This window comes from Maniola jurtina, chromosome 19 (genome assembly GCF_905333055.1).
Source record: "Maniola jurtina chromosome 19, ilManJurt1.1, whole genome shotgun sequence".
Taxonomy (NCBI): domain Eukaryota; kingdom Metazoa; phylum Arthropoda; class Insecta; order Lepidoptera; family Nymphalidae; genus Maniola; species Maniola jurtina.
The window spans coordinates 6,050,839-6,073,938 of record NC_060047.1 but is presented as its reverse complement, the minus strand read 5'-3'; the positions used below and the strand labels follow the sequence as shown (position 1 = coordinate 6,073,938).

The 23,100-nt window shown below is 35.1% G+C and overlaps 2 protein-coding genes across 5 annotated transcripts in view; both read right to left on the bottom strand.

The window, feature by feature from the left end:
* Positions 1-3,444, bottom strand: part of LOC123875129 (zinc finger C2HC domain-containing protein 1C) — a 30,185-nt gene extending 26,741 nt beyond the window's left edge. For all 4 annotated transcript variants that reach the window (XM_045920801.1, XM_045920802.1, XM_045920803.1 and 1 more), the window contains exon 1: positions 3,040-3,444. In XM_045920801.1, coding sequence (XP_045776757.1) covers positions 3,040-3,078 — 39 coding nt within the window. In that variant the 5' untranslated portion in view covers positions 3,079-3,444. The remainder of the gene's footprint in view (positions 1-3,039) is intronic.
* A 3,698-nt stretch (positions 3,445-7,142) lies between these two features.
* Positions 7,143-23,100, bottom strand: part of LOC123875140 — a 59,332-nt gene continuing 43,374 nt past the window's right edge. Inside the window, exons 5-9 of the mRNA XM_045920821.1 lie at positions 22,038-22,243; positions 15,427-15,454; positions 14,987-15,071; positions 10,311-10,490; positions 7,143-9,760 (exon numbers count right to left, since the gene is read on the bottom strand). Of these exons, the coding sequence (XP_045776777.1) occupies positions 9,546-9,760; positions 10,311-10,490; positions 14,987-15,071; positions 15,427-15,454; positions 22,038-22,243 (714 nt within the window). The 3' untranslated portion in view covers positions 7,143-9,545. The remainder of the gene's footprint in view (positions 9,761-10,310; positions 10,491-14,986; positions 15,072-15,426; positions 15,455-22,037; positions 22,244-23,100) is intronic.

The following is a 23,100-nucleotide window of genomic DNA, read 5'->3' as shown; positions in this document are numbered from 1 at the left end:
TAATATAAGTTTTTACATGATTTTAGCTTTTTGAAAAATTAAGTAACGAATCATATGGATCGAAAGTTTAAAATTGTCTGTCTGTTGATTGGAAGCAATGATAAAGTAGGTTTTTGCGGTTTCACATAATATTAGTACTGACTTTGAAGTAGATCCTTCTATGTATCTGAGAGCTATATTATTAACAAATAATAACACAATTATCATCTTATCGATCGAACACTTATGTATCCCTATTAGTATGTAATTCTATTTCTGTAACGGCAAATATGTACAAAACTGACGTCAATGAAACCACTACAGATGTATCCAGCGTGGTTCCGTTGACTGGGTGATATCCAGTGAAACGGCCGAGGTCAAGGTTCGCTTACCAGACTGAAGAAACCAGTTAATAAGAGTACATCTCTTTTACACTTATTGTAAAATTTGTACGAGTAATTGAAATGAAGATAAAATTTTAAGAGGCAGTTGGTGCGTTTGAAAAAGGACCGTTGATGATTCATAGAACAGTTTGAAATAAATAAGGCAACCTCAAAATATGGATGGAACTTCTGGGAGTTAATGTAATTTCGACCTTTAGATAAGTAATTGTTAAAGTTTAGTTTCCAATGTCACGTATTACGTTCTTTACATTTTATCATTAAGTTTAATTAATCAGTGTAATTCAGTAGTGGTTTCAATAACATGTTAGTTTTGTTGCGTTGATATTTATAAAACAATCGTGTGAAACAAGCGCCATCATGCATGTTCTTTAAAATACCTAGGCTATTTATTATTTTGTTAGAACAAAATATTTGCAATCATTTATGAAGGCAAATGTTTTACCTAATTAGAATTACGTTTGTCTCAACATTGTCGTGTTTCAATCCTTTCTTGGACAAACTTCCGAAAAACGCATACCGTTGAACCTAAAATTTGGTACAATAACGTATTTTGACCTCGTAATGACGAATACCATAACTGAAATTGGCGCAAACGCTATGTTTAATATATGAAAAACGATTTAGACTATTTTAGGGGTATGTACGTATAGCGAAGATTAGAAACTATGGGAGTCACTGTATTTTAGTATTTTTTGTTTTCTTTTTGCGCCAATTTTCGTCATGATATTCGTGATTAGGAGGTCAAAATACGTTATTTTCTTCAACAAAAAAGTTCTGCAATATCCATACTCTGGATTCTAAACTAATTAATATGCCTATGAATATTAACAAGCCGCTTGAAGCTATCTAGAACACTGTATTCAGAAGTAAACAGTATTATTGTTGTGAAGGAAATAAAAGCTATTCTTTTAGTCGATCAAGGTTCAAGTGACCTAGTTATGCTTTTATATAATCTAGGCACTTAAATGTGTTGTTCTTTATGTAAAAAACAAGATTTTTCGCTGACGCGTCAAGTAAAGTGACTAAATCATAAATCGAAGTATTTAAATCTTTTTCAACTTTTTTTGAAAGCATCGTGTAATGAATACTGTAAAGGGAATTGATATGCGAGAAATCATGAAAAAAATCATGATTTTTTTTAGTACCAAGAAATTAGTTAATAACTGCTTTTGTACTGAGAGGAATATCGTTGCTTAGATACACCTATTATTGGCTCAGTGAAATTGCAAAAGCTTGTTTCTAACAATGTGGCAAGTCGGGCGATGGGTAATACATAAGGAAGGAAACACCGTCGATTTATTATGGAACCGGCTTGCCAAGTTGTGGTACCGTTTAATGCAGCATAGCCAGTTGTTTAGTTATAAAACTTATTTGAGACGAATTTTCGCTTTTCATAAAGTTTTGGCCACCTATTTATCTCTTGGTACATTTTGAAGAAACCTGCGTGTATAAGAGTTCTCCATAATGTTCTCAAAAGTTTGCGAATCCCCATAATATTTAGCAAACTAGTGTGTTTGACCGTGGCCAACACCTTTCTCATTCTGAGAGGAAACTAGTGCTCAATAGTTGGCCGAAGACGATTTGATGATGAGGATAATGATTTATCTGGCCATGTTTCATTTTTATCAAGTTCTGTTTGTTATTTTTAACAATTTTTTAGCTAGGTAAGAACATACCTACATGTAACTAAGTCGTAGCTCTTCACAAAAAAATATTAATGCAGTGATAATGCAAAACCCATAAATCACTTATTTCTTTTATCTATAGCAGAACCTAACCAATGAACTAGGTCCATAAGAATGAACTGAAGAAATTTTTGATGGTTTGGTGTGAAGAAACCATATTTTGAAATATTCGTATCTAGGTAATTATATTAAGGAATAAGTATCTAGTTACCGACAAAGCCTTAGGAAGATACCCATAATATCATTAAGTTGAGATTTAGAACAGAATGTACGTTGTAAGAATTCGAAGGTGATACCTAATTCCAGGATAAGTACTTACATAGTTAATTAAACACCACGAGACGAAACACCAACGCTGGGCTGTGGGCACTGGGCACATAGCTAGCTAGATTTTATCAAAGTACAGCTAGTGCATTCAAATAGGTAGGTATAGGTACATTATATTGATTTCTCAGCTTCCTGCCGGGCATCCTGCCGGTTTTTCAGTGTAACCGGAATTGCATTTTAAATCGAACGAATTTAAGTAAGTAAATAACTTGTTTGTTTTTTTAACCAATGAAAATATTATTATCCAAAAATATAATATACCTACTTAGGTACTTTCTAGGTAGGTAGGTAGGTATAATATAGGTATCTACGTCAATTTTATTTAGGTAATCCCAGTTCAATATGCTTGAATTCTAAAACTTTTAAAGTCTTTAATAATTACCTAGCCATGTTTTTAAGACTTATCCAATAAGGTATATAACTAGATCTGGGTAATAACCTGCTTAAAATTTTTGGCTATGTGAACCTTACCAACTCATACCTATTTATTAACAGAACTCGTTGAAACTGCAGGATTTTTTAGCATTCAAGAAGCTTTTAAAATATCAAATATTTTTTATGCAGCATAGATTTATTATGTGCTGATTATCTAGGCAGAGAACATTGATTAAGTATATGCAGAGAACGTCTATAGTTAGGTTTACCTGCATTTGAAGAAGTCTCGAACCTCCGCTCTTCTCCATTCTTGCGAATTCGATGATTAAAAATATCACTTAGTTATTGGAAGACACGGCAAACAGTATAAATACGTAAATAAACAGTCCTAATAAAAATAAGTAAACATTACACGCGATTTATCAATATTAGACAACACATCTTTCACAAAATTTGACACAAAATATTTGACTTTACGAATCAACTTTACCGCGATAAGCTGTATTCGAATTTGGAATGCGTTTTCGGGGATTTTTAGGTTTTTGCTAACATAGGCATGCCGCATGCAGCCACAGCCGGTATGAATGAGATCGGTTAAGCGATTAAACAAGCTAGTGGTCGCCAGGAGACTCGGCTCGCTGCTGCCGGGGCGAATCACCGAGAGATGGCGGGGCGTGCAGCCTGCATGACTTTGCGCTGAGTAATCCAATAGCTATCATATACCTACCTTTACCTAATCAAGATTCAAGCCTATAAGACGCTCTATAAAGGCTCCAGCTACTGTAAACTGCGATGCCTGCTTATCGAACTAATGATATAGGACTTAATACAAGTTTGATTAGATGCCCTCAGCCCTACAATCCTACATTGGACGAAATTGACATTTTGTGCTAGTATCTTGGTTATATTACAATATCTTGATCTTGATATGAACTAGTTAGTAGTTGTGTAGGTATAAGACCAATAACTCTTACCACAAATTAGGTGGGTAGGTATGTGGTGAATAAGATAATTTAATCAATCAGTCCACAACGAGTGGTTTGGAGTTAGAACTTTTAGGGAAAAGCGCGAAAAATGGTAAAAAGCTGAGAGGTTACATCGTCACAACATCTGCAATGCTGTTTGCAGCGAGACAGTAGTATTGAATTTGTATACTCTGTTGTCTTAATTTTAGTAGGTATTAATTTTATCTGTTTTATAATTCAATGCTTGAAACTTGAAAGATAGAAATTCTGAAAATTCAAATTCGAATTCAAAATATTTTTATTCAATTAGACTTTTACAAGTTCTTTTGAATCGTCAAAAGCATCTACCACTGATTCGGAATGCCTTTCCTACCGAGAAGAACCAACAAGAAACTCGGCGGTTGCTCTTTTCAAAGATTTGATATACAATATTATGCCATGTATAAAAGCAATTGAAGTCCCGCGCATTGCTGGAGCGAAATATTTGAAAAAGTGAATTATTTATTAAGGGTCTACATTAGGTACCTACTCAACAACAAAAAGACGGTTTTCATCTCACTCACCCTAAATTTTGTTTTTAAATTTTTTTGTTAGTATTGCACGTACCTAAACGTTATATACTCTCTTTGGTTACCCATAAAATCATTCAGTTTCTCCTTATGAACAGACGTTTTGAAATGATGCTGCTAAAGGTCATAGCGGCCGCTATGTTACGGCTCTGCTGTACTATAGGATAAGGTGCAAAATAAAACACGAAGTTACACCATAACGGCGTTTATTTATTTACAAAAGTTACATACAAACATTCATAATTTATGACATCTGCTATGAACATAATATCAGTTATCGTCTACCGTTCGAACAAACGACGCCTCGACGCGACGTATGCGTCGTAGATAGGCGCGTCTGACTTAGCATCTACTCGTATAAATACATAACAGACACGCCAACTCGTGGTTCCAACTTCCAACCTATCGACCTTTGCATGAGAAAAACTCATTTTCGATAAAATAACTTCATCCTGCAAGGGTCGTAATATTATGTCGGCAGCCAACATGTTTGCACGTATTGTTGCAACAAACAGAAAATGCAAAGGCAAGCTCACGGCAGAACGTCACACTGAACGTGTGCGTGTATGTGAATGATTTGTAATACAAGAAACTGTTTGAAGCACTCCAGCGCCATGAAGGCTTTGCAATGTGAATGATTTCATAGTTGATACAGTCTGATATAATAGTAATTTCTAGGCCTACGTTTCTAGAAGACGCTTTGGACATGTATCCATCACACGTTGCGGCTGTTAGTCGTCAATTATTATTTACTACTTAGTCGCAAAATATTGGCGTCCGACTTGATTGAGCTACATGATTATGTAGGATGGTTGGTTAGATCGACCAGAATATTATTGTCTTAGTTGGCGTGTCGAGAACCAATTTGTTGACACGTCTGTAGATGACTTTATTTGTTATTACCTAAAAATTCTATGCATACGGTTGTGATTTCTCTCTTCAAAATACCTATGTAGTTTAGGCACATGATAGAATTAAACTAAATAATTATAAATACAGCAAAATAAACTATCCATATACAAGTATTTTAATGTGCTTAAAACATTTACTTAAGTAATTAAATTGAATCTCTGACTAATCTTTTACCAAATAAACAACTCATGCAGTTAATCTTATGTATTGTTTCTCTATTTATTTATAGGTAAGTACATTGAAAGTTGTATTAATTTTAAATTAAAGATAGATGCCTAGGTTTGGAATATAAACACCAATGATCTTTATTTTTTTATATCTAAAATCTAACTCAGTAAGAAATTAATGACCAATGATTACTTTAGCAAAACTTTAGCCTTAAGAAGAGACAATATTTTATATGTAATAAATATGTACTGTATCTATAAATAAAATAGAACGTAAAAATACATTTAAATCCAAAATAAATTAAAAGTGCCCTTTACAAAAATATATCTTTCAACGAATCCAGCGTCAAATTTTTTTATTGCTGCCTAATATTATTAATACATTAATTACCTAATTATTTATAGGTAAAAAATTTACAATTAAAAAAACAGTTTTTAGGCGCATATAAAAATTAAAAGGCTATGGGTAAGACACAATAATTACAAAGAAATACGAGCTCAGTAGAAATAAGTTTAGGGGTGATTTTTTTCTAATTAATTTTTTTACGATAATATATTTGTTTCGTCTGCTTAGGTAAATCGAGTTAATACTAATATCTCTAAACCCTTTTGATTCAACACATGGCGCCATTCTCAAACGCTGTCGCGTCAGACGCGAACGAGCTGTGAACGCGACAATCGCAGCTTTTCAGTTAACTGACATGATGGCCCTGTGACATGTTTGTGAATGATTTAAGATTATAATTACTTTATGAATCCAGAGCAAGTCTGCCCCAGCGGCCATTGGTACTGCGGCAGACGTGGCCTGCTCACTGCCACTTCAGCTGGCTGATTCGTTAAGTTATGTCGGTCATTTTGGTTCTCCTACAGATTTCCTCGTTATGGATTTCGTCTCTCAGAGGGATACCCAACATAGCTCGCTCCAGAGCACTTTATAGTAGTAGGTTTTTGTAGTGGTAGGTTTTATAAAATTTCGGATATACTTACTTATTCAATAAAGTGGTACAAAATAAGTTTAATGAACTTATAGTTTAAGAAACACATCGAAATGTTGTTTTCACGCTCCCTAATTTTAAAACGCGACTAAGTATTTTAACCTAGAATACTCGTAATTACACAATTTGCTACTATATTATAATATATCACATGCAAGATATTTGATGACTGAGTACTTACCTACTACTATCCTACTATATGACTGTTCGCTTCCAAGCGTAAAGCTTGTGTTAGGTATATGTAGTAAGGAATAGGTGTTTGACTAGGTATATGTAAATAAATTTTATTTAATTCCATTCCTCAAAATTTATTTCATACTCATCATCATGATTACCTAACTCTTTTCCGGATCACTACTGAACACGATTCTTTTTAGGATTCCGTACCTCAAAAGAAAAACGGGGTTCCGTTGGATTATAGTATCACTTTGTTGTCTTTCGGTTTGTCTGTCTGTCTGTCTGTCCGTCTGTCCGTCTGTCCGTCCGTCCGTCCGTCCGTCCGTCGTGTCTGTCAAGAAAACCTATAGGGTAGGTACTTCCCATTGATCTAGAATCACGAAATTTGGTAGGTAGGTGGGCTTTATAGCACAAGTAATGGAATAAATCCGAAAACAGAGAATTTCTGGTTACATCACAAAAAAAAATTAAAATAATATGTTCACGAAAACATTAATTTACTGAATTACATATAGATGGCGCTGTTGTCATTAACTTACTGTGTTGCACATAAAAATATTAAAATATTTTTTACGATGGTACGGAACCTTTCGTATGCGAGTCCAATTCGCACTTTTTTTTCAGAATGAGAAGGGTTAAAGTTTAAACCATAATCCGCCAAGCTGCTGACCAAGTGGAACATTATGGAGAACTCTCAGGTATGCAGCTTTCCTCACGATGTCTTCCTTCACCGTTTCACCGTTAAAGCAAGTGATATTTACCCGAATTACATAATTCCGAAAAGTTAGAAGTAGGTACCTGCCCGGCTGAAGTCTTAGCCATTAGGCTATCAGCGTTCAAATTTATTTATCCCAGTAGAATTACTAAAATTCATTTTAAAATTTCAATTTCAATTCATTTTAATTTTTAAAAAGTAAGGAAACAATAAAATAGATTGTGCACTTAATTATTTTATCCAACTTTTAGTTCAAAACTATAGTTTTGTGTTCACACAACCTTTATTCATCTAAAGTGAGCGAAATCGTTGCAAAGCACAAAAGTGCTAAATAAAAGTGCATGCACGTATCTGGGCGGCCTGCTTGAATTCTGGAGTGAGCTTTGAGAAGCTGTATGCTGCACCATTTGTCTCACGCACAAAAGAAGGAAGCGGATCCGGAAAGATGTAGGTATTTAATAGTTCCGATCATAAAATATCTTGCAATGCAACACTCCGCAGGACCAGGGTTACATTATGCGGTTCTCGTGCCTAGGATTTTACACAACACAGGTATTAGGTATATAACGTTAGGCAGTCTTTGGGTAGGTCGGAAGATTTTAGCGACTAGGTATAATTATGTACTCGATAATAATTTTACTAATACCATGATTAACTATACCGACCAATTGCGACTCTAATACGTCCGAGCTAACAAAGGTCCGCCATGTTTTAACATCTGAGCTAGAAATATATTTTTTGGTTCAATATATTTCTAATATATTTTGAATGGATAGTGTAGGACAAATTATTTAAGGATTTTTAGGACAAAATCCATTGAAAATATATTATGTGAATCATTGCTATCCAAATACGTGATATTTTTTAATATAATAAAATAAAATAATATATATTTTTAGCTTAGTAACATGGCGGAAAATGTTTCCCTTTGATAGTTTGGATGCATTTTAATTTGTTCGAAGACATCTTAAAATATTTCAAGACAAATTCCAACCTCCAACTATACATTGCCTAGTTTGCGGGGATTCCTCAAAAAGGGTAGACTCAGAATGCGTTACCTGGCCAATGAAAATAAGCCTCTCTTTGCATCGTATTTCCCATTGCTGAGGTTCGCAACCCCTTTCCATTGTTCATGTAATGGTAAGAATTTTTTTTAGGGTAATAATAGGGTAGATTCCCACTTCCCAGATCCTTCCAATAGCCACACAATACCCGTTTCATAATCAGCTCAAAATATAAGTTTTTCAACTTGAAATTTTTAAGAGTTCCGTCGTTTTAATAAGTGGTAATTCTTTATTATTCTACCGACCACATTCTACAAACTAACATCGATTCAACTTACATCTATATAGTATTAAACTATCACTTTATTGTGGTTTAATAATACCTTCCATGTTAATTTATTGGTGTCATTGGGGTCAAAGCGAATTCACTTATTTCCTATATAATGTTACTAACAAAAAAAATATTTTGACACATTTTTTGTGCGATTGTATAATACCCTGAATTGATACAAGTAAAATATCTCAAAAATCTTTGGACAATTTAAAAAGGGTAAAAAGTAAACGGATTTATTAGAAAGGGTAAAGTTGTCAAGATCTTTAGGCAATGGGTTTTAATAAAACCCATGAGGAATTAACAACAAAAGAAAAGCAGTCAGGAGTACTGTAGGTATATAGTTCGATAATCCAATAGTGAAACTATTTCTGTGCTTTTAAAAGTCTATGTCTAACTTTATGAAAACTGGTCTACGTGTTATATAGGCCATAGTATATAGATTACGAAATACTAAGTTGTAATGGCTACACACATCTTTCCTATAACAAACACAGTTACGACTAAAGAGCATGCAACTAGTACAAGCATTATCCCTTTGAGCCAATTTTATATATTCCAAACATTATTACTCTAGATATACTATTAATAATTATTTATTGTTTCGTAAAATGCAGAAATATAAAAGTCATAAGATATCCTCTTGCAATTAGATTTTAATTGGCACATTAGTAAAATTCCGTCGTGACTCGTGACCAGCACAGATCATTTTTCACTAATATTGAGCAATAGTGTCACAATTGCGTTATCATTTCATGTACATTTCCCAGCAGTAGATTATACTGAATAGACTCTCTTGAAGAACCAAATATCCAATATTCACAAAAGATTCCTTCACCAAAACAGAATATTTGCAAAAATGCGATTTCAATTTTCTTCATCTCGCTTTGGAGTATCCACAGAGTAGCAAATGAAACCCGTCAGTAGCTTGATTGGAAAGTTACATCATGAAATCTCCGCAATCAACTCCGAAGTCCCAGTCGTCGGAAGTACCAGTGGCAGTGTCGTCGTATTCAGCGAGTGCTTGTTCGTATGCTGATGCTTCGTAGGCTGTGACGCCGTCGAGCATTGAGCATGCTTGGGAAACGTTGGTGTGGTGCATTATCGGCATTGCATGAAGCGCAAAATCATCGCCATCTTGTGACCATGTCAGACCTGTAATGTAGCAGACACCAAACATTATTAAAACAATCATAATATCCTTAGGCAGTAAAATCATCAATAGCTTAAGAGATTGGACTAGTTTCGTCTAGCTTTCATTGTTGTCCTGAAAGCCATAAAATTGGCTCTACTGGAATGATAAATTGCTGAGATAAGTCTTTGCTTAGTCGTGAACACGACCACTTTCTTCTTTTTAACCAACTTCAAAAAGGAGGAGGTTCTCAATCCGTCGGAATCTTTTTTTTTTAGTAAGTATAAAAGCTTTCTACTACAGTAACAAAACAATCAAGTAGGTTCTCTTCTTCGTTGTTGTTTCAACCGTTGCCGTCCATAGCTTGATGAAGTTCCTTGCAAGGATCGCTATTGGTCAAAGAACACACTCATGTGCCACTGTTGTACAATGGTACCCAGCTACTCGCCTGAGATCAAGACGTGTATAATATGATATTATAGCTAATTGATTTTCACCGCACGCTATATTCTTTGGCTAGGTGGACTGAGATACCACTGAGATCGTCAAATAAAATTATTAGGCAGCACTTACGTCCGCTCCACACGCCGTTAGGTAGAGTGACCCACCCCCAGCCCTGTCCCCAGGATAGTTCGTGGTCAAGTTGCCCCGCCAGCGGGACCTGCCGCTTGATGACTGCCACCAGACCACGCCCGTCCAAAGCGCCGACCGTGTTGTAAGATGAACGCGCATACATTTCCGATGATGTCGTTGCTGTAAAACAAATTAACATTCATTTCTGAGTATGTTGTGTCGAATAAAAAATAAAGCACCCTCCGAGGGTTGTTTCGGTTTTAGCCCAAAATAATAATAACATATCCGTCTGAATTTTTATGCTAGATTTTTATAGCTGCAAGAAAAGTACTAATACTTAGCTATTTATAGCTTTTATAGCTTTTGGAATTTGGCGGTGTAATTTGGAGCCGTCATTCACCAAGCCTTGTAGAGAAGCGCAAGTTCTTTGTATAGCGGGCATCAGTTTGTTCAATCTCAGTTATAATAATTGTGATACTACAGATTTTAACAAATCAAAATTTCATGTTATAACTAAGTAAGAATAACTTTAGAATAAAGAAGCGGCTCGGATATTATGTACGATTTTTTTGAAGACTAATTAGAAGAAGATTAGGCAGTAAATGGAGCCATCTGGTGTTATTGGCAGATGCCATGTGACGATTGAGATCTTGAGAGCTCGAGACACTAATTTTGTTAAATATTTTTCTAGATAATTTGGTGTCCTAGTATTTTTCATAAGTCCAAAACCCTTTGTAAGCTTTTCACCGTGATCTAACTCATATACCTACTTATTATCTGAGTAGTACCTACTTACCAAAATAGTAGAACTTATTAGTTTATTTTTAAAGGTTTGCTCCAGGAATGTCAAAGAAATGTTACGAGTAATGTATGCCAGACCCGTTAATAAGATGACTTCTAATTTTCATTATCCCTTTGAACCTTATTTCGTAACCCTAATCATGAGCGTAGCTATGAAAATGAAACTATGTCACCTTCATTTCACACACATGGAGATATAGAATGTAACGGCTATACTCACGTATTTAGTCGATGTAAGCGCGACTAGTTTCAAACCCATCCAGGGTCCTTTTTCATTGGAAATTAAATTTCAATTAATATGGAAATCCCTCACGATAGTTTAAACATTAAAGTTACATGACTATTGGCGCTTCATGGTAGATTTAGTGTTTTCTAACAACATATTTAAAAATATCTATAGGTACTTACTAAAAATAATTTGTATCAAAGGTTCAAATCAGTAATTGCCTCCCACCCCAGATTGCGGTGTCAAAAAACGCAAAAAATGAAAACTCATGTGGGCAATGACCCGTCCACCGACCCGCTAAATCGTGGGACGTGGGTGCTTTTGTTTACCGAGATCAAATACCCATGTAAATAATAATATCTATGTTAAAAAAAACTGACAAAACTTAAATCGGTAAAACTCAGTCACTTGTTAGCCCCGCTCCAAAGACTGTCGCGCGAATCATTCACAAGAGCGTTAGCCATACCTACTCGTATCTACAACTTCAGTTTTAGATTCTTGTGTAGAAATGTAAAATTAATAAATATGGCTTCTCAGTCTACCATCCACAGGTTTTAAACCCATTATTGCAATATTTCTGCATATATATAGGCAGTGATCTTTTCTCAAACTCTTCAGTGTTTCTACTGCATTCCATTAAACAATTTCCTTGTATATTATTTAGGCTACGATGGGGCTACGTGTCCGTGTCGGACAAAATATGTACCATAAAAATTTAAGTTCCAGTAAAATATGTATAACAAAGAAATTTAATTAGGCGACTCAAACTACCTCTCTATATTGAAAAGCTTTATTAATTTCATATCCGCGAGGATTTTAGTTTGAAAATCCCGCGAGAACTCTTTGATTTTCTGGGATAAAGAATATTAAAAACTAGACTGTATTCATCTTTGGAAAGCAAGTCTCTGTACCAAATTTCGTCAAAATGGTTTATTGGATGAACCGTGAAAAGGTGACAGACAGAAACACTTTCACATTTATATTAGTAGTAAGGATAGATAGAATCGAGGACGTATGCTAGTTATTTTGCGTAGACACAGGCTGCTGAAAGTAAGTATTGTTTTACCAGCTTTAATGCGACATGGCTTATGCATTAGGAGTTTAGAAGTACCTACCGAGTTACCGACCCTCTCGAAACTTCGAAGTGCGGGTCTAGTGGACCTTTTTGTCGCTTTATATCCACAAATATTATACTTCAATATGAAAATGTTTAAAATTGTTACATTTTCAAATTGAGGTAGAGGTGCCCTTATTGCCGTCGTCTTAGTATTCTATTTCAATAAATCATGTTATACATAGCTACCTATGATAACATCAATATGATAGCTATGATAGCATTAAGAAGCCAGTCTCCTAGTTGAGAGGTCCAGGGTTCGATCCCGGGCACACTCCTCAAACTTTCTGAACTGAGAGTTCTCCAGTATTGTATGTACGTGAGTTTATTTTATTCCATTTGGATGTATGATATCGTTATAATCGTTAGGCACATCATCCCGAGTGATACTGGCTATAAATTTGAAAAAAAAAAATCGATTCAGTGGCTTTATAGCGCCATTTTCAAATTTGAAATTTTGTATTATTTAAGCAGTGTTTTCTACGCAGACAATCTTTTTTTTATTTCGACTTGTTGCGTTGTCTATGTCGAACAAGGGATTATTGGTGGATAACGAGTCTTCCTAAATCTGTATGGATAACGCACAAGTTTTACAGGACGGACATGGTAGGTACCTACCTAATCATTAAGTAGATTTGTCACGTACCGAGTTCTGGTGCTGATAACAAATATCAAATGTCTACCGACGCAACTCGCCTTCCCAGAATATCTATTTCATTACTTACTAGCTACAAAGTTAGCAGATTTAAGATAAATCTCCGCTGTAATGGTCCAGAGGATGAGAGGAAAGTCGACACTTTGTCTATAATGGCTTGGCTCTTCGGATATGGTAAATTCTTGTAACTTCACCTACTTTTTAGGTTCCGTAGTAATTACGAAAACTTCAAACTAAAGCTTGAGGGTTCCAAATGCGCCCAGGTCTGAGAAGAGCCCACAACAATCGCAGGGGTATCACACTTTTTAGGGTTACGTACCCGATGGGTACCAACGAGACCCTATTACTAAGGGTCGAGTTATACGTAATGTGGATGTGAATGGACGGGACGATTTCTTGAACTACCTACTATTGGATAACTCGAATAACGGAACAGGACGGGACGTTTTGTTATCCAATAGTAGAATATAGGAAGAGAGTTGTAATTTTCACAGAATGCCGCTATAACTACAAATTATAAAAATTTCAAAATTAGTCAAAAAAAGTGTTATTTCTTGTATGATGGTATGGATAACGAGACCCTCGACTGATTTTTATTCGTAGACCATTCAAATTTTATTGGCCCGGGTTCTATGACAAAAAACGGCTAGCTATGTAAGCTATCGCAAAAATCACATACCTACTTAGAAAATAATACAATACGCTATAAAAGAAAAGATTTCACTGATTATTGAATGAAAGATTACTGGTATAAAACGGAAATACCTATTCATTTTCCTACAAATTTTCATTTTACCTACTGAATACCTATTTAATCTTAATTGCAGTCTCAGATAGCCATCGTAATAAGACCGTATTCAGAGGACGAGGGAACGTCGTCCATTATAATCTTCGTAATAACTCCGGATTAGGGTGTAGGTATTTACTTACTAATGCTTTTGGTTTGATACGGCTTTTCGGTACGTGCCTTGAGAGTCGAGACTCGAGACTGACGACTTCGTCCACTTTTTAATAAGCAATTATTATTATTTACGTTTACAGAAAAGCACCTCGGTATAATATCTCATTTTGTTCTTTTTAACCGATTTCAAAAAAGGAGGAGGTGCTCAATTTGATGGAATCTTTTTTTTTTTTTAATGTTTTGTTCCGATTTTGGTTTATAAGGGTATACTTTCCAGGTGGTCCCGTATAAATTTGGTGAAGATTTGATGAATATTTTCGCAGATGGAGAGTAAAATTCCTCAATTGCTCGCGATCAGTGTAAACGGCAGGTTTTTAACTAGGCATAGCATATTTTATAACAGTGGGGCTACTAAAAACTGTGAAATAGAAAAATTTCAAAACAAAAACCTGACTTCAATAACCACAAACACTAAATTTATTAATTTAGTACTAAATATATTATGCATACAAGAGTTAATGTAGTTCTATAATAATAATTTTTGGAATCGGTGCCAATGAAGTGCTAATGTAGAGGCCCAAAACAATATGAAGAATAAAGTGGTGACTTATAATTCACCACTTATAAAAGCCCCTTAACAGGGCTCTCTCCGTCACTCACTTCATACAATCGTAGTTCCAATTTCATTTGAATATTAAGCAACCAAAGTCCATGAAATTTTGCAGACATATTCTAGAAACTAATATCTGTGTTGTGTTTGTGGTGATTTAGATTTTTCTAAAAATATGTAGTTTTAAAATTACAGGGGCTCAAAGATTTGTATGTAAATTTTTAAGACCGAGTAACTTTGAAATTGAATATTTTAACAGAAATCTGGAAAACCACAAACATAGATATTAGTTTAAAATATAAGAGTAAAAAAAACTTTGCAGTGTAAATATTGAAACAGTAGGTAATTAGGTTGGTAGTTGGTACTTACGTCGCACTCTGACTGTTGGTTTTTTGAAGGCGGTTCGAAGATACGGCATCGACATCACCAGCTCGATGTGAGGAGGTGGAGGAAGCTGAAAGAATGTTACATGGTGCTCTTTATAGCACATTATTATTTATAAGTATAGATGTACAGTCCGACAAGACTCTCTTGGCACTTGAGTGGGGTGCAGTTGTAGCACAAAGGCTGCCAGTAAATAAATTCTTCACAAGTTTAGGGAATATCTTGAATATGTCAATGTTGAAAATTGAGTAAGTTTTACCTAATTTTAACTGAGAGAGAAATTACGTCGCGAACTATTTATAAATAATTTTGTCTCTATAATAAATATTGTGTACATTTAAGACTCGAAAAACGCTAACAATAAAATAAGCTTAATCAAATATGAATGTAATTTTAGAAATAGATTTTAGAATAGACAGACTCACCGTTTTTGTAATTGCAGCCATCCATTCTCTTCGTAAGCATTGTAAAAAAATAGTCTCATTATTGAATAGTTTAAAAAAAATGGAAATAAGCGCATGGTAAGGGGCTACATACTTGGTAACGGGCTTAGCTTCGAATTAGGGGATTGCTAGTAGCCGTAGTGCTTAATTGTCAGCAAAATAGATTTTGTTCTAGAAACTAGATCCAAAACATAGTTATATATTGGTGGCATCTGAATTAAGTAAATAAACTTCAAAAGAACAAAATCAGGACAAGTTTTTTCCATAGACTGATTGCTTTTTCAATCATAAGTATTGTAAGATTTTCTCAATCCCTATTTTTCTGATTAAGATCGGCCTAGTGCACAAATGATCTTAGCTGGCAATACAACATTTCTGTGTCTTAATAATAACTTAATTAAAACTACCATAAATACCATCTGCGACTCGTTTATCTAAGACAGAAAAATTTAATTAAAGCTAATTTCCTTTGAAACGGGCAACAGATCTTCCGCCCAATTCAAGCGCCTCAGCAAATAAAGAAGCCTTCGCTAACAGAGAAATAAAATGTCATTTACAATTTCAGGACGTCCCCCGGCAAGTTCCCTTTGCATATAAATGAAGAAAAGCAGCCCGATAAGCAGATAAACCGTTGTGGAATCTTAAAACATCTTCTGACTGAGGAAATAAAGAAAAGGACAAAAGGATGCCATTACTTTAATGATTCCTTGAGATGTTTTAATTAGAATCGGACTTTTCCATTCATTATTTGGGAGTGTATAAACTCTAAATAATACGTTTATAGGTAACTAGATTGTACCTGCATCGTGTGCGGGTGTACGAGGCTTCCCCCCGCCTCATACCCCGATTGCCATCTCGACCTGTCTCATACTATAGAAGTACGACATTTAGTCCAACAAGCGCCATTCGAACTTTCGTTAGTTCATCGCCGAAACACATCCTAAATACCAAGATTATTATCAAGATTTCGTCTGTCCGCCCTTGTATCATTGAGCTCCCGGCTTAGCGTACATATATTATATAATTTTATTTATCGTCTGCCACTGGAGCGCGTATTTCGGTGTCTGGTGGAGTCAAAGTTTCACGTTATTTATCGCTCACGTCGGGCGTCGAAACCGCTCAATTTGTCACGGCCCTTAATTCTGTTCCAGCTCAACGCGCGCCCTAGCAGTTGACGATATACTAGGGTTCCTACGTTAACGGCCCATAGGCAAACTTTTGCGAATTTTGGTAGCTTTTTATTTAATAACTTTCAATATGAACTTTTTGGATCTTTAATCTAAATTCCTCATGGAATAGAAATACTATTGGGTGCGATTTCAATCGAAACAAAAAAAAACTTAAAGTTGCTTTAAATATCTTGTTTTTTAGTTTTAATCGGAATAGGAAAGTCCGCTAACGTTTGTGGGTTGTCTCATAATATACGATTAGCTTTATAACACGCCATTGTGTTGGGAGAACTGCAGTTATTTCTATCGAGACACCCATGAATTTGTATCGATAAACATTTGCTGGCGAGTAGGTAGGTACTCCCGCGAATCAAGGGTCATCTCAAAAAGGATTACTCAATAAGTACTTTCCTCATTTCACTGGCGGTATTCACTAAATATGTTTGACGACACTATAATACCTAATTATTGTAATTTAAAGTGACATTAATTGTTTATTGATATCATTGTGGTCCTTAATCATTCTTTGATTGATACATTTTTGTCATTCTATCCATATAAATATAAAAAGATTCCAAAGAATTGAGAACCTCCTCCTTTTTTGATGAGGTTGGTTAACAAAACTGTGTCAGGTGTGTGTGTAGCTTATTCCAAAATCCTTGTCCATTTTGTTAAACATTTAGTTATGTAAAAGTGTGGAGATGGTAACCCTACGCATGACAGAGGTAGAGTAATATACTGGCTGAAAAAATATACTTTTCGCGTCCTACGTGCTTGTTTCCTTACATTTTATTGCGTTCCATAATCCATTTGAGCAAGCTAACAATATATAATACGAGATTTAGGGTAATTTTTGTTAAATATTTTGGGATGTGAAATAAAAACCAGTAGGAGTACGTATTTTGTCTAAATTCAATAATGTGAGAGTGTATTCGTTTGTTGGTTTACTGATTTATTGGATTGTTGGTTTGTCCTTCAATCACGTCGCGAATATGTTTTTACTGTTTAATATTAATACACGTTTTCAAAACAAACAAAACTTCATTCAAATAAAAATTCCACGATAGCGAACACGATAATTATAATGTTAAAGCTCACCCATTTAGTCGAATGTGCGAAGACCTTTAAAATTACCACCATTAAGTACACTTTGCCCATTCTCAGCATAGTAATGCGATCCAATATCATTATTTACAATAATTGGGTGGAAGGACGAGGTCGAAATACGAAGCGATTGTTTCCTGGGGGGTGCTGTAATTCATCACGTCCCCCTCTACTCACGATAGCAAGTCACGGCCTTATTACAAAATCCGTTATGGAACTCGCCCGGTTTCCTTGTTTAATATACATAATTTAGTTTCACTGAGTTTTACCTGCGATTACGCATGAGATGGGTTAGAGCCATAAAATGACAGCTTCTTGCAGCAACAGTGGTTACAAAAAGGTCAAATATTAGCTGATAATGTACCGAATAAGCAGCCTATAAAGAGATACTTATTACAGTCAGTCGACGGAAACGTCTAGACAGAACAATTCTGCGGTATCACAAGGTAGAGACTGGCCTGGGAAGGATTATACCGACCGGTAGAATCGGCGGAACCAACTGTAATTAATTTTCTTATTAGTGGATCAGTAGTTCGGCTATGCAACGATTGCAATATACTAGTCTACATTATATTATAGGTGTTACGATCGTCAAGCAGACTCGCCCACTAACATCGAGGGGGTGGCGATCACCGATCACACAGGACACTGTATGTTTTAATTAACACTGTGTTAGAACTATACAATAAGGGACGATTTATCAAAACGTTAATACGTCATGTTTCTTGTTTCAAAGTAAAGCACCATCTTTGTCATCTTTAAAGTAAGCAGCTATAATCCATATACCTATACCTACTGTGCAATTAAGTCTGTGACCATAAGTAAAATAACAGCCAATCGTTGCGTCCGATGAGACGGACAGAAATCTTATAAAAACAGCATATGTACTAGCATCCTACCAAAGCATGGAATGGACCTTCATAATACTAAGTCGATTATAAGGACATGTCACTTGCAACGTTTTCTTAACCTTTTCGTATCACGTTCCGTAAGAGGATTGTCAGCTTATACGCAACTTTGATAAAGGACCTCCGATCTCAGTGACAGGGATAGACGAAGATAAATAAAACGGTATTATGGTAAGGCCAAAAGGAAACGTTGGGCTTTCATAACTCGATAGGAACAAACATACTTATAGCACAGCTTATAGGTAGGTAGATACTCCATTTATCTGGATACTTTATTTATATGTACTACTTTTTACTTATTTAACCAGATAGAGTTGTATCTAAATGTCATACTAACGAAATTAGTATGTAAGCAATTTTAGTTTTATCAATTCTTATCTCGTGAGAACTTTTGTTGAGGCACGTATATGAAAAAACTTTTATAACCAGCGATATAATAGTAATTATGTACTTACTAGTTTATGATGAATCAAATAATATGAGTCTAATAAAAAAAATTGGAACTTTTATGCAAGCTCTACAATACCCATTAGATATCTGGATGCTATATTTAAAGTCGTTAAATTATGTGACGAATATCTTTAACTATTATGTAAAAATATTCCCTTCAGCGGCTAAACTTAGATTTCATGCATATTTAATATACCAGCATACCAAACAGTTACAAGCATCTACCACGGGGACCAATTATATTGTACATACATACATACAGGACCCATTAAATTATTCATCGCTCAAGGACAAGACTAGATGGGTTCATATCATACGAATAAAAATAGTAAAAAGTAAGTTATATAGACTGCATTTAAGGAATCGGACTATTAATATAATAATAAGCTCCGGAGATTAGGTACTCCCTACGTTCAAATTTATTAACTCATTAACTTTACCTCTTTTTAACCCCCGACCCAAAAAGAGGGGTGTTATAAGTTTGACGTGTGTATCTGTGTATCTGTGTATCTGTGTGTCTGTGTATCTGTGTATCTGTGTATCTGTGTATCTGTGTATCTGTCTGTGGCATCGTAGCGCCTAAACGAATGAACCGATTTTAATTTACTTTTTTTTGTTTGAAAGGTGGCTTGATCGAGAGTGTTCTTAGCTATAATCCAAAGAAATTGGTGCAGCCGTTTAAGAGTTATCAGCTCTTTTCTAGTATTCTTGTAGAAAATAAGGTTACATAACCGTTAGGTTCATAATATTATGTCAATTGACAAAATATGTCAAGCTGTCAAGATGGACGTTGCCTTGATACATAATTATTTATTTGAAAATGATGTTTTGGAAAACTCAGATACTTTGTCGGGGGTGTTATAAATTTTTAATTTACACTTGTTAATATTATTAAACATCGGTTAGTAGAATTCCTTGTCATTAATACAGCTAACATGTTACATGGATGGTTACAAAATAATGTATCTACGCTGGGGTTAATCCAACCATTTTAGGTATGAAATCGAATTACCCACATGAAAGCTTTTACAGTTCCAGAGTGTATTGTGACAGAAATTGGTTAAAGGCCTGGGCAGACACAAAGCGTGACGACTGCGACATTATGTATACAAACAATTTACCAATAAATTGACAATCGACTATTGAATGTCATATTAAACGCCAAAGTATGCACATACGCGTATCCAATCTACTTCTTTGAAATATGATAAACTAAATAACTGTTACATAAACGTACAGCTTCAATTATTGGACTTAGAAACTTGAGATTTTACTGGGTTTTCTCTAACGTAGACCCTGACCTAAGAAAAGATTTACAGAAATTCCACACGAGCGAAGCCGAGACTAGTTTATTAAACAAGGACCGCTATGCACATTGGCACCGGCAACCGTCACTACGCAGTTCGTGTGAACTACGAGAATTCTTCAGCACCTTGTACTTATTACAACTTCGACAGGTGTCCTTCAGACGTCCGTGTTTCCTGCCACATTATCGTCACGTGTCGTGTCTGTCTAAGCCTTTGAAGTAAGTACATGAACTCGATAAGATCATTGCTACTTGCTTACTTTACCTACGTTACAGTTCTGTTATGCCCAAGGTATATTTAGCTATTACCTTTAATAATATGTGGATAACGTATTCAGCTGATCGAATTAGTTAACCATTGTATTATAGGTATTATACTAATTTATAGTCTATTTTTCGTATTACGAGTACCTACCTGCATATACCTACTGTATGTATGTTGTAAGTACGTCTCTATATTTGTTTTTAAATATTTTCTATATGAGTCAAAGTAAAGTAAGTAACTACATATAAAAATGCGAACACAGTAGAATTTTTGATACGTATACGTTGGTACTTTTTCTACAAAAATAACTTTGATAAACTACTAACAATATCATAAAACAAGCCTTATATTATGAAGGCTTCTATTATATATCCTGCGTAAGATTTTATAACCGATAAAGTTTGATAACAAACGACTACGCAAACGACTTTCACGGATAAAAAGAATCGGATAAGAAAGGGAATAGTCGTGGAAAGTTCGCGAAAACAAAACGAGAAAGTAAGTAGTTTCGTAAAAAAAAACAACCTATCCGAAAATGTAAGCTTAAAATATACTATGTCAAGCTTTTATAGACTTATCAGTAAGTATAAAAGTTAAATGTCTTTAAATAGTGCTTATTGTTGCCCTGCGGTTTAAGCTGTGGGTTCATAAATCAGTTCAGTCAATCAAGCCAAGTATTTTTACACGACTGCCAAAAAAAGGAGTGTAATGTTTTCAGGGTTCATGTAAGTTTGAGTATTCCACCAAAACTTCTGAATACCGGAAATCCCGAGTACGGAAAATGTTGGAATACCCGAATGCGGAACCCTTGATGCGCGAGTCAGACTCAGGTGGCAGGTTTTTTTTAAAAATTACTCTTTATGTTAGGTATGTAATTACTTGGTATGTAATAAATAATTACATTAGGTTTGTAAGTATTAATTTTGGCATTTAGATTAGGTAATAATAATTAGATCAGGTTTATAGGTGTTTATTTTTGAATGTTAGATTAGGTCTTAATGTTAGGATAATAAGTTCACAAATAGATATTTAGTTTGTATGGTATATTAGATATAAGGTTATTTTTTAAGATGTAAGTACCTACCTATGTTTTACACTAGCTAATTAGGAACTATCCTGTAAGGCTAGATGTAAGTATTAAAAAAAAAATATGTTATGATTGTATACCGCGTTTAATAGCCTCATCGGGTGACAGAAGGGCTGGCTCATTTTTTGCGCAACGCATCAGCCTGGCTGTCCAACGCGGAAATGCAGCCAGTATTCTTGGCACCATTCCACGCGGGCATGATTTGTACAGTAATTAGATAAGGCTAGCTTTAAGTTTTATTGTAATATTTTCAATAAAAAAAGTGTTTAAAAAAAAAAAATGATTGTATTATTATTATGCTCACTTCATTTCTGCGTCCGACTTGGCCAGCATCCACACGACACTGCCGGGGTTTCTCCGTGATCCGAGGGCCATGAGCTGTGTCAGCCGCGCGCCTGGTGGGAGCGGCGGCCGCTTGGGAACCTGCCCAGTCCAGCTCGAGATGGCCAGCATCTCGGGGCACTCCTTCACCAGGTGCTTTTGGGTTGCCATGCATTTCCCCGATGCGTCCTAGTAAACAATATAATGTAACTTTAGCGTGACAACTATTTACAAAAAGTTCGCATTGTGGCACATTTTTAAACGATATAGAATTTAATTCTAATACCTAATACCTAACTACCTACCACTCTTATAATACCAACATGGACGAACGGTTTACAATTTTAGAATGTACAGAATAAAACCTTTCTTGTTCGTTATACCTAATATCATCCTACTATTGATTTTGTCAAGACATGATAGCCTAAGACGCTCGCACTGCTAAACTTATATAAAAATCTCATGAAAATTAGTACCTTATTATGCCATTTGGTAATTATTAATAAACCAGCACACAAAACTGCTAAAGATTTTACCTACCCTCCCCTAGTAACCAGTTTTTTTTTTTCAATTTAAATTGAGAATTCGTTATTTTTTTACCTAAATTCCTATTACCTGGTTGTACCCATAAAAGTACTTAGTTGACTTAGTAAACTTGCTAGGATAATGTTTCAGTGATTTCTAAACTACAATCTTGTTCCACTTTGTTACTCGTTTGTGATGGGCGCTACTATCACCAAGTCTCTAGAATATTTTAGTTACACAAGTTTAAACTTTAACGCCTCTGTCCCCTGTTATTAATTATTATGTTACCCTCTACCTTTCATAATACTTTCGAAATCACTTACTTAAACATAATGTAAACGGAAACAAAACTTTTAATTAGGCTCATCGATTTTGTTCCAAACAGGATGATAAAAAATATCTATTGGCAACTCAAAGTTAACTTAATTTTCCTGTTTACTTTTTAGGGTCTCTAAGAGCCTACGCCCACTCTGGTGGCACTTGCTGCGGCACCCCGACGGCTATCCAAGCATTCCGAGGAT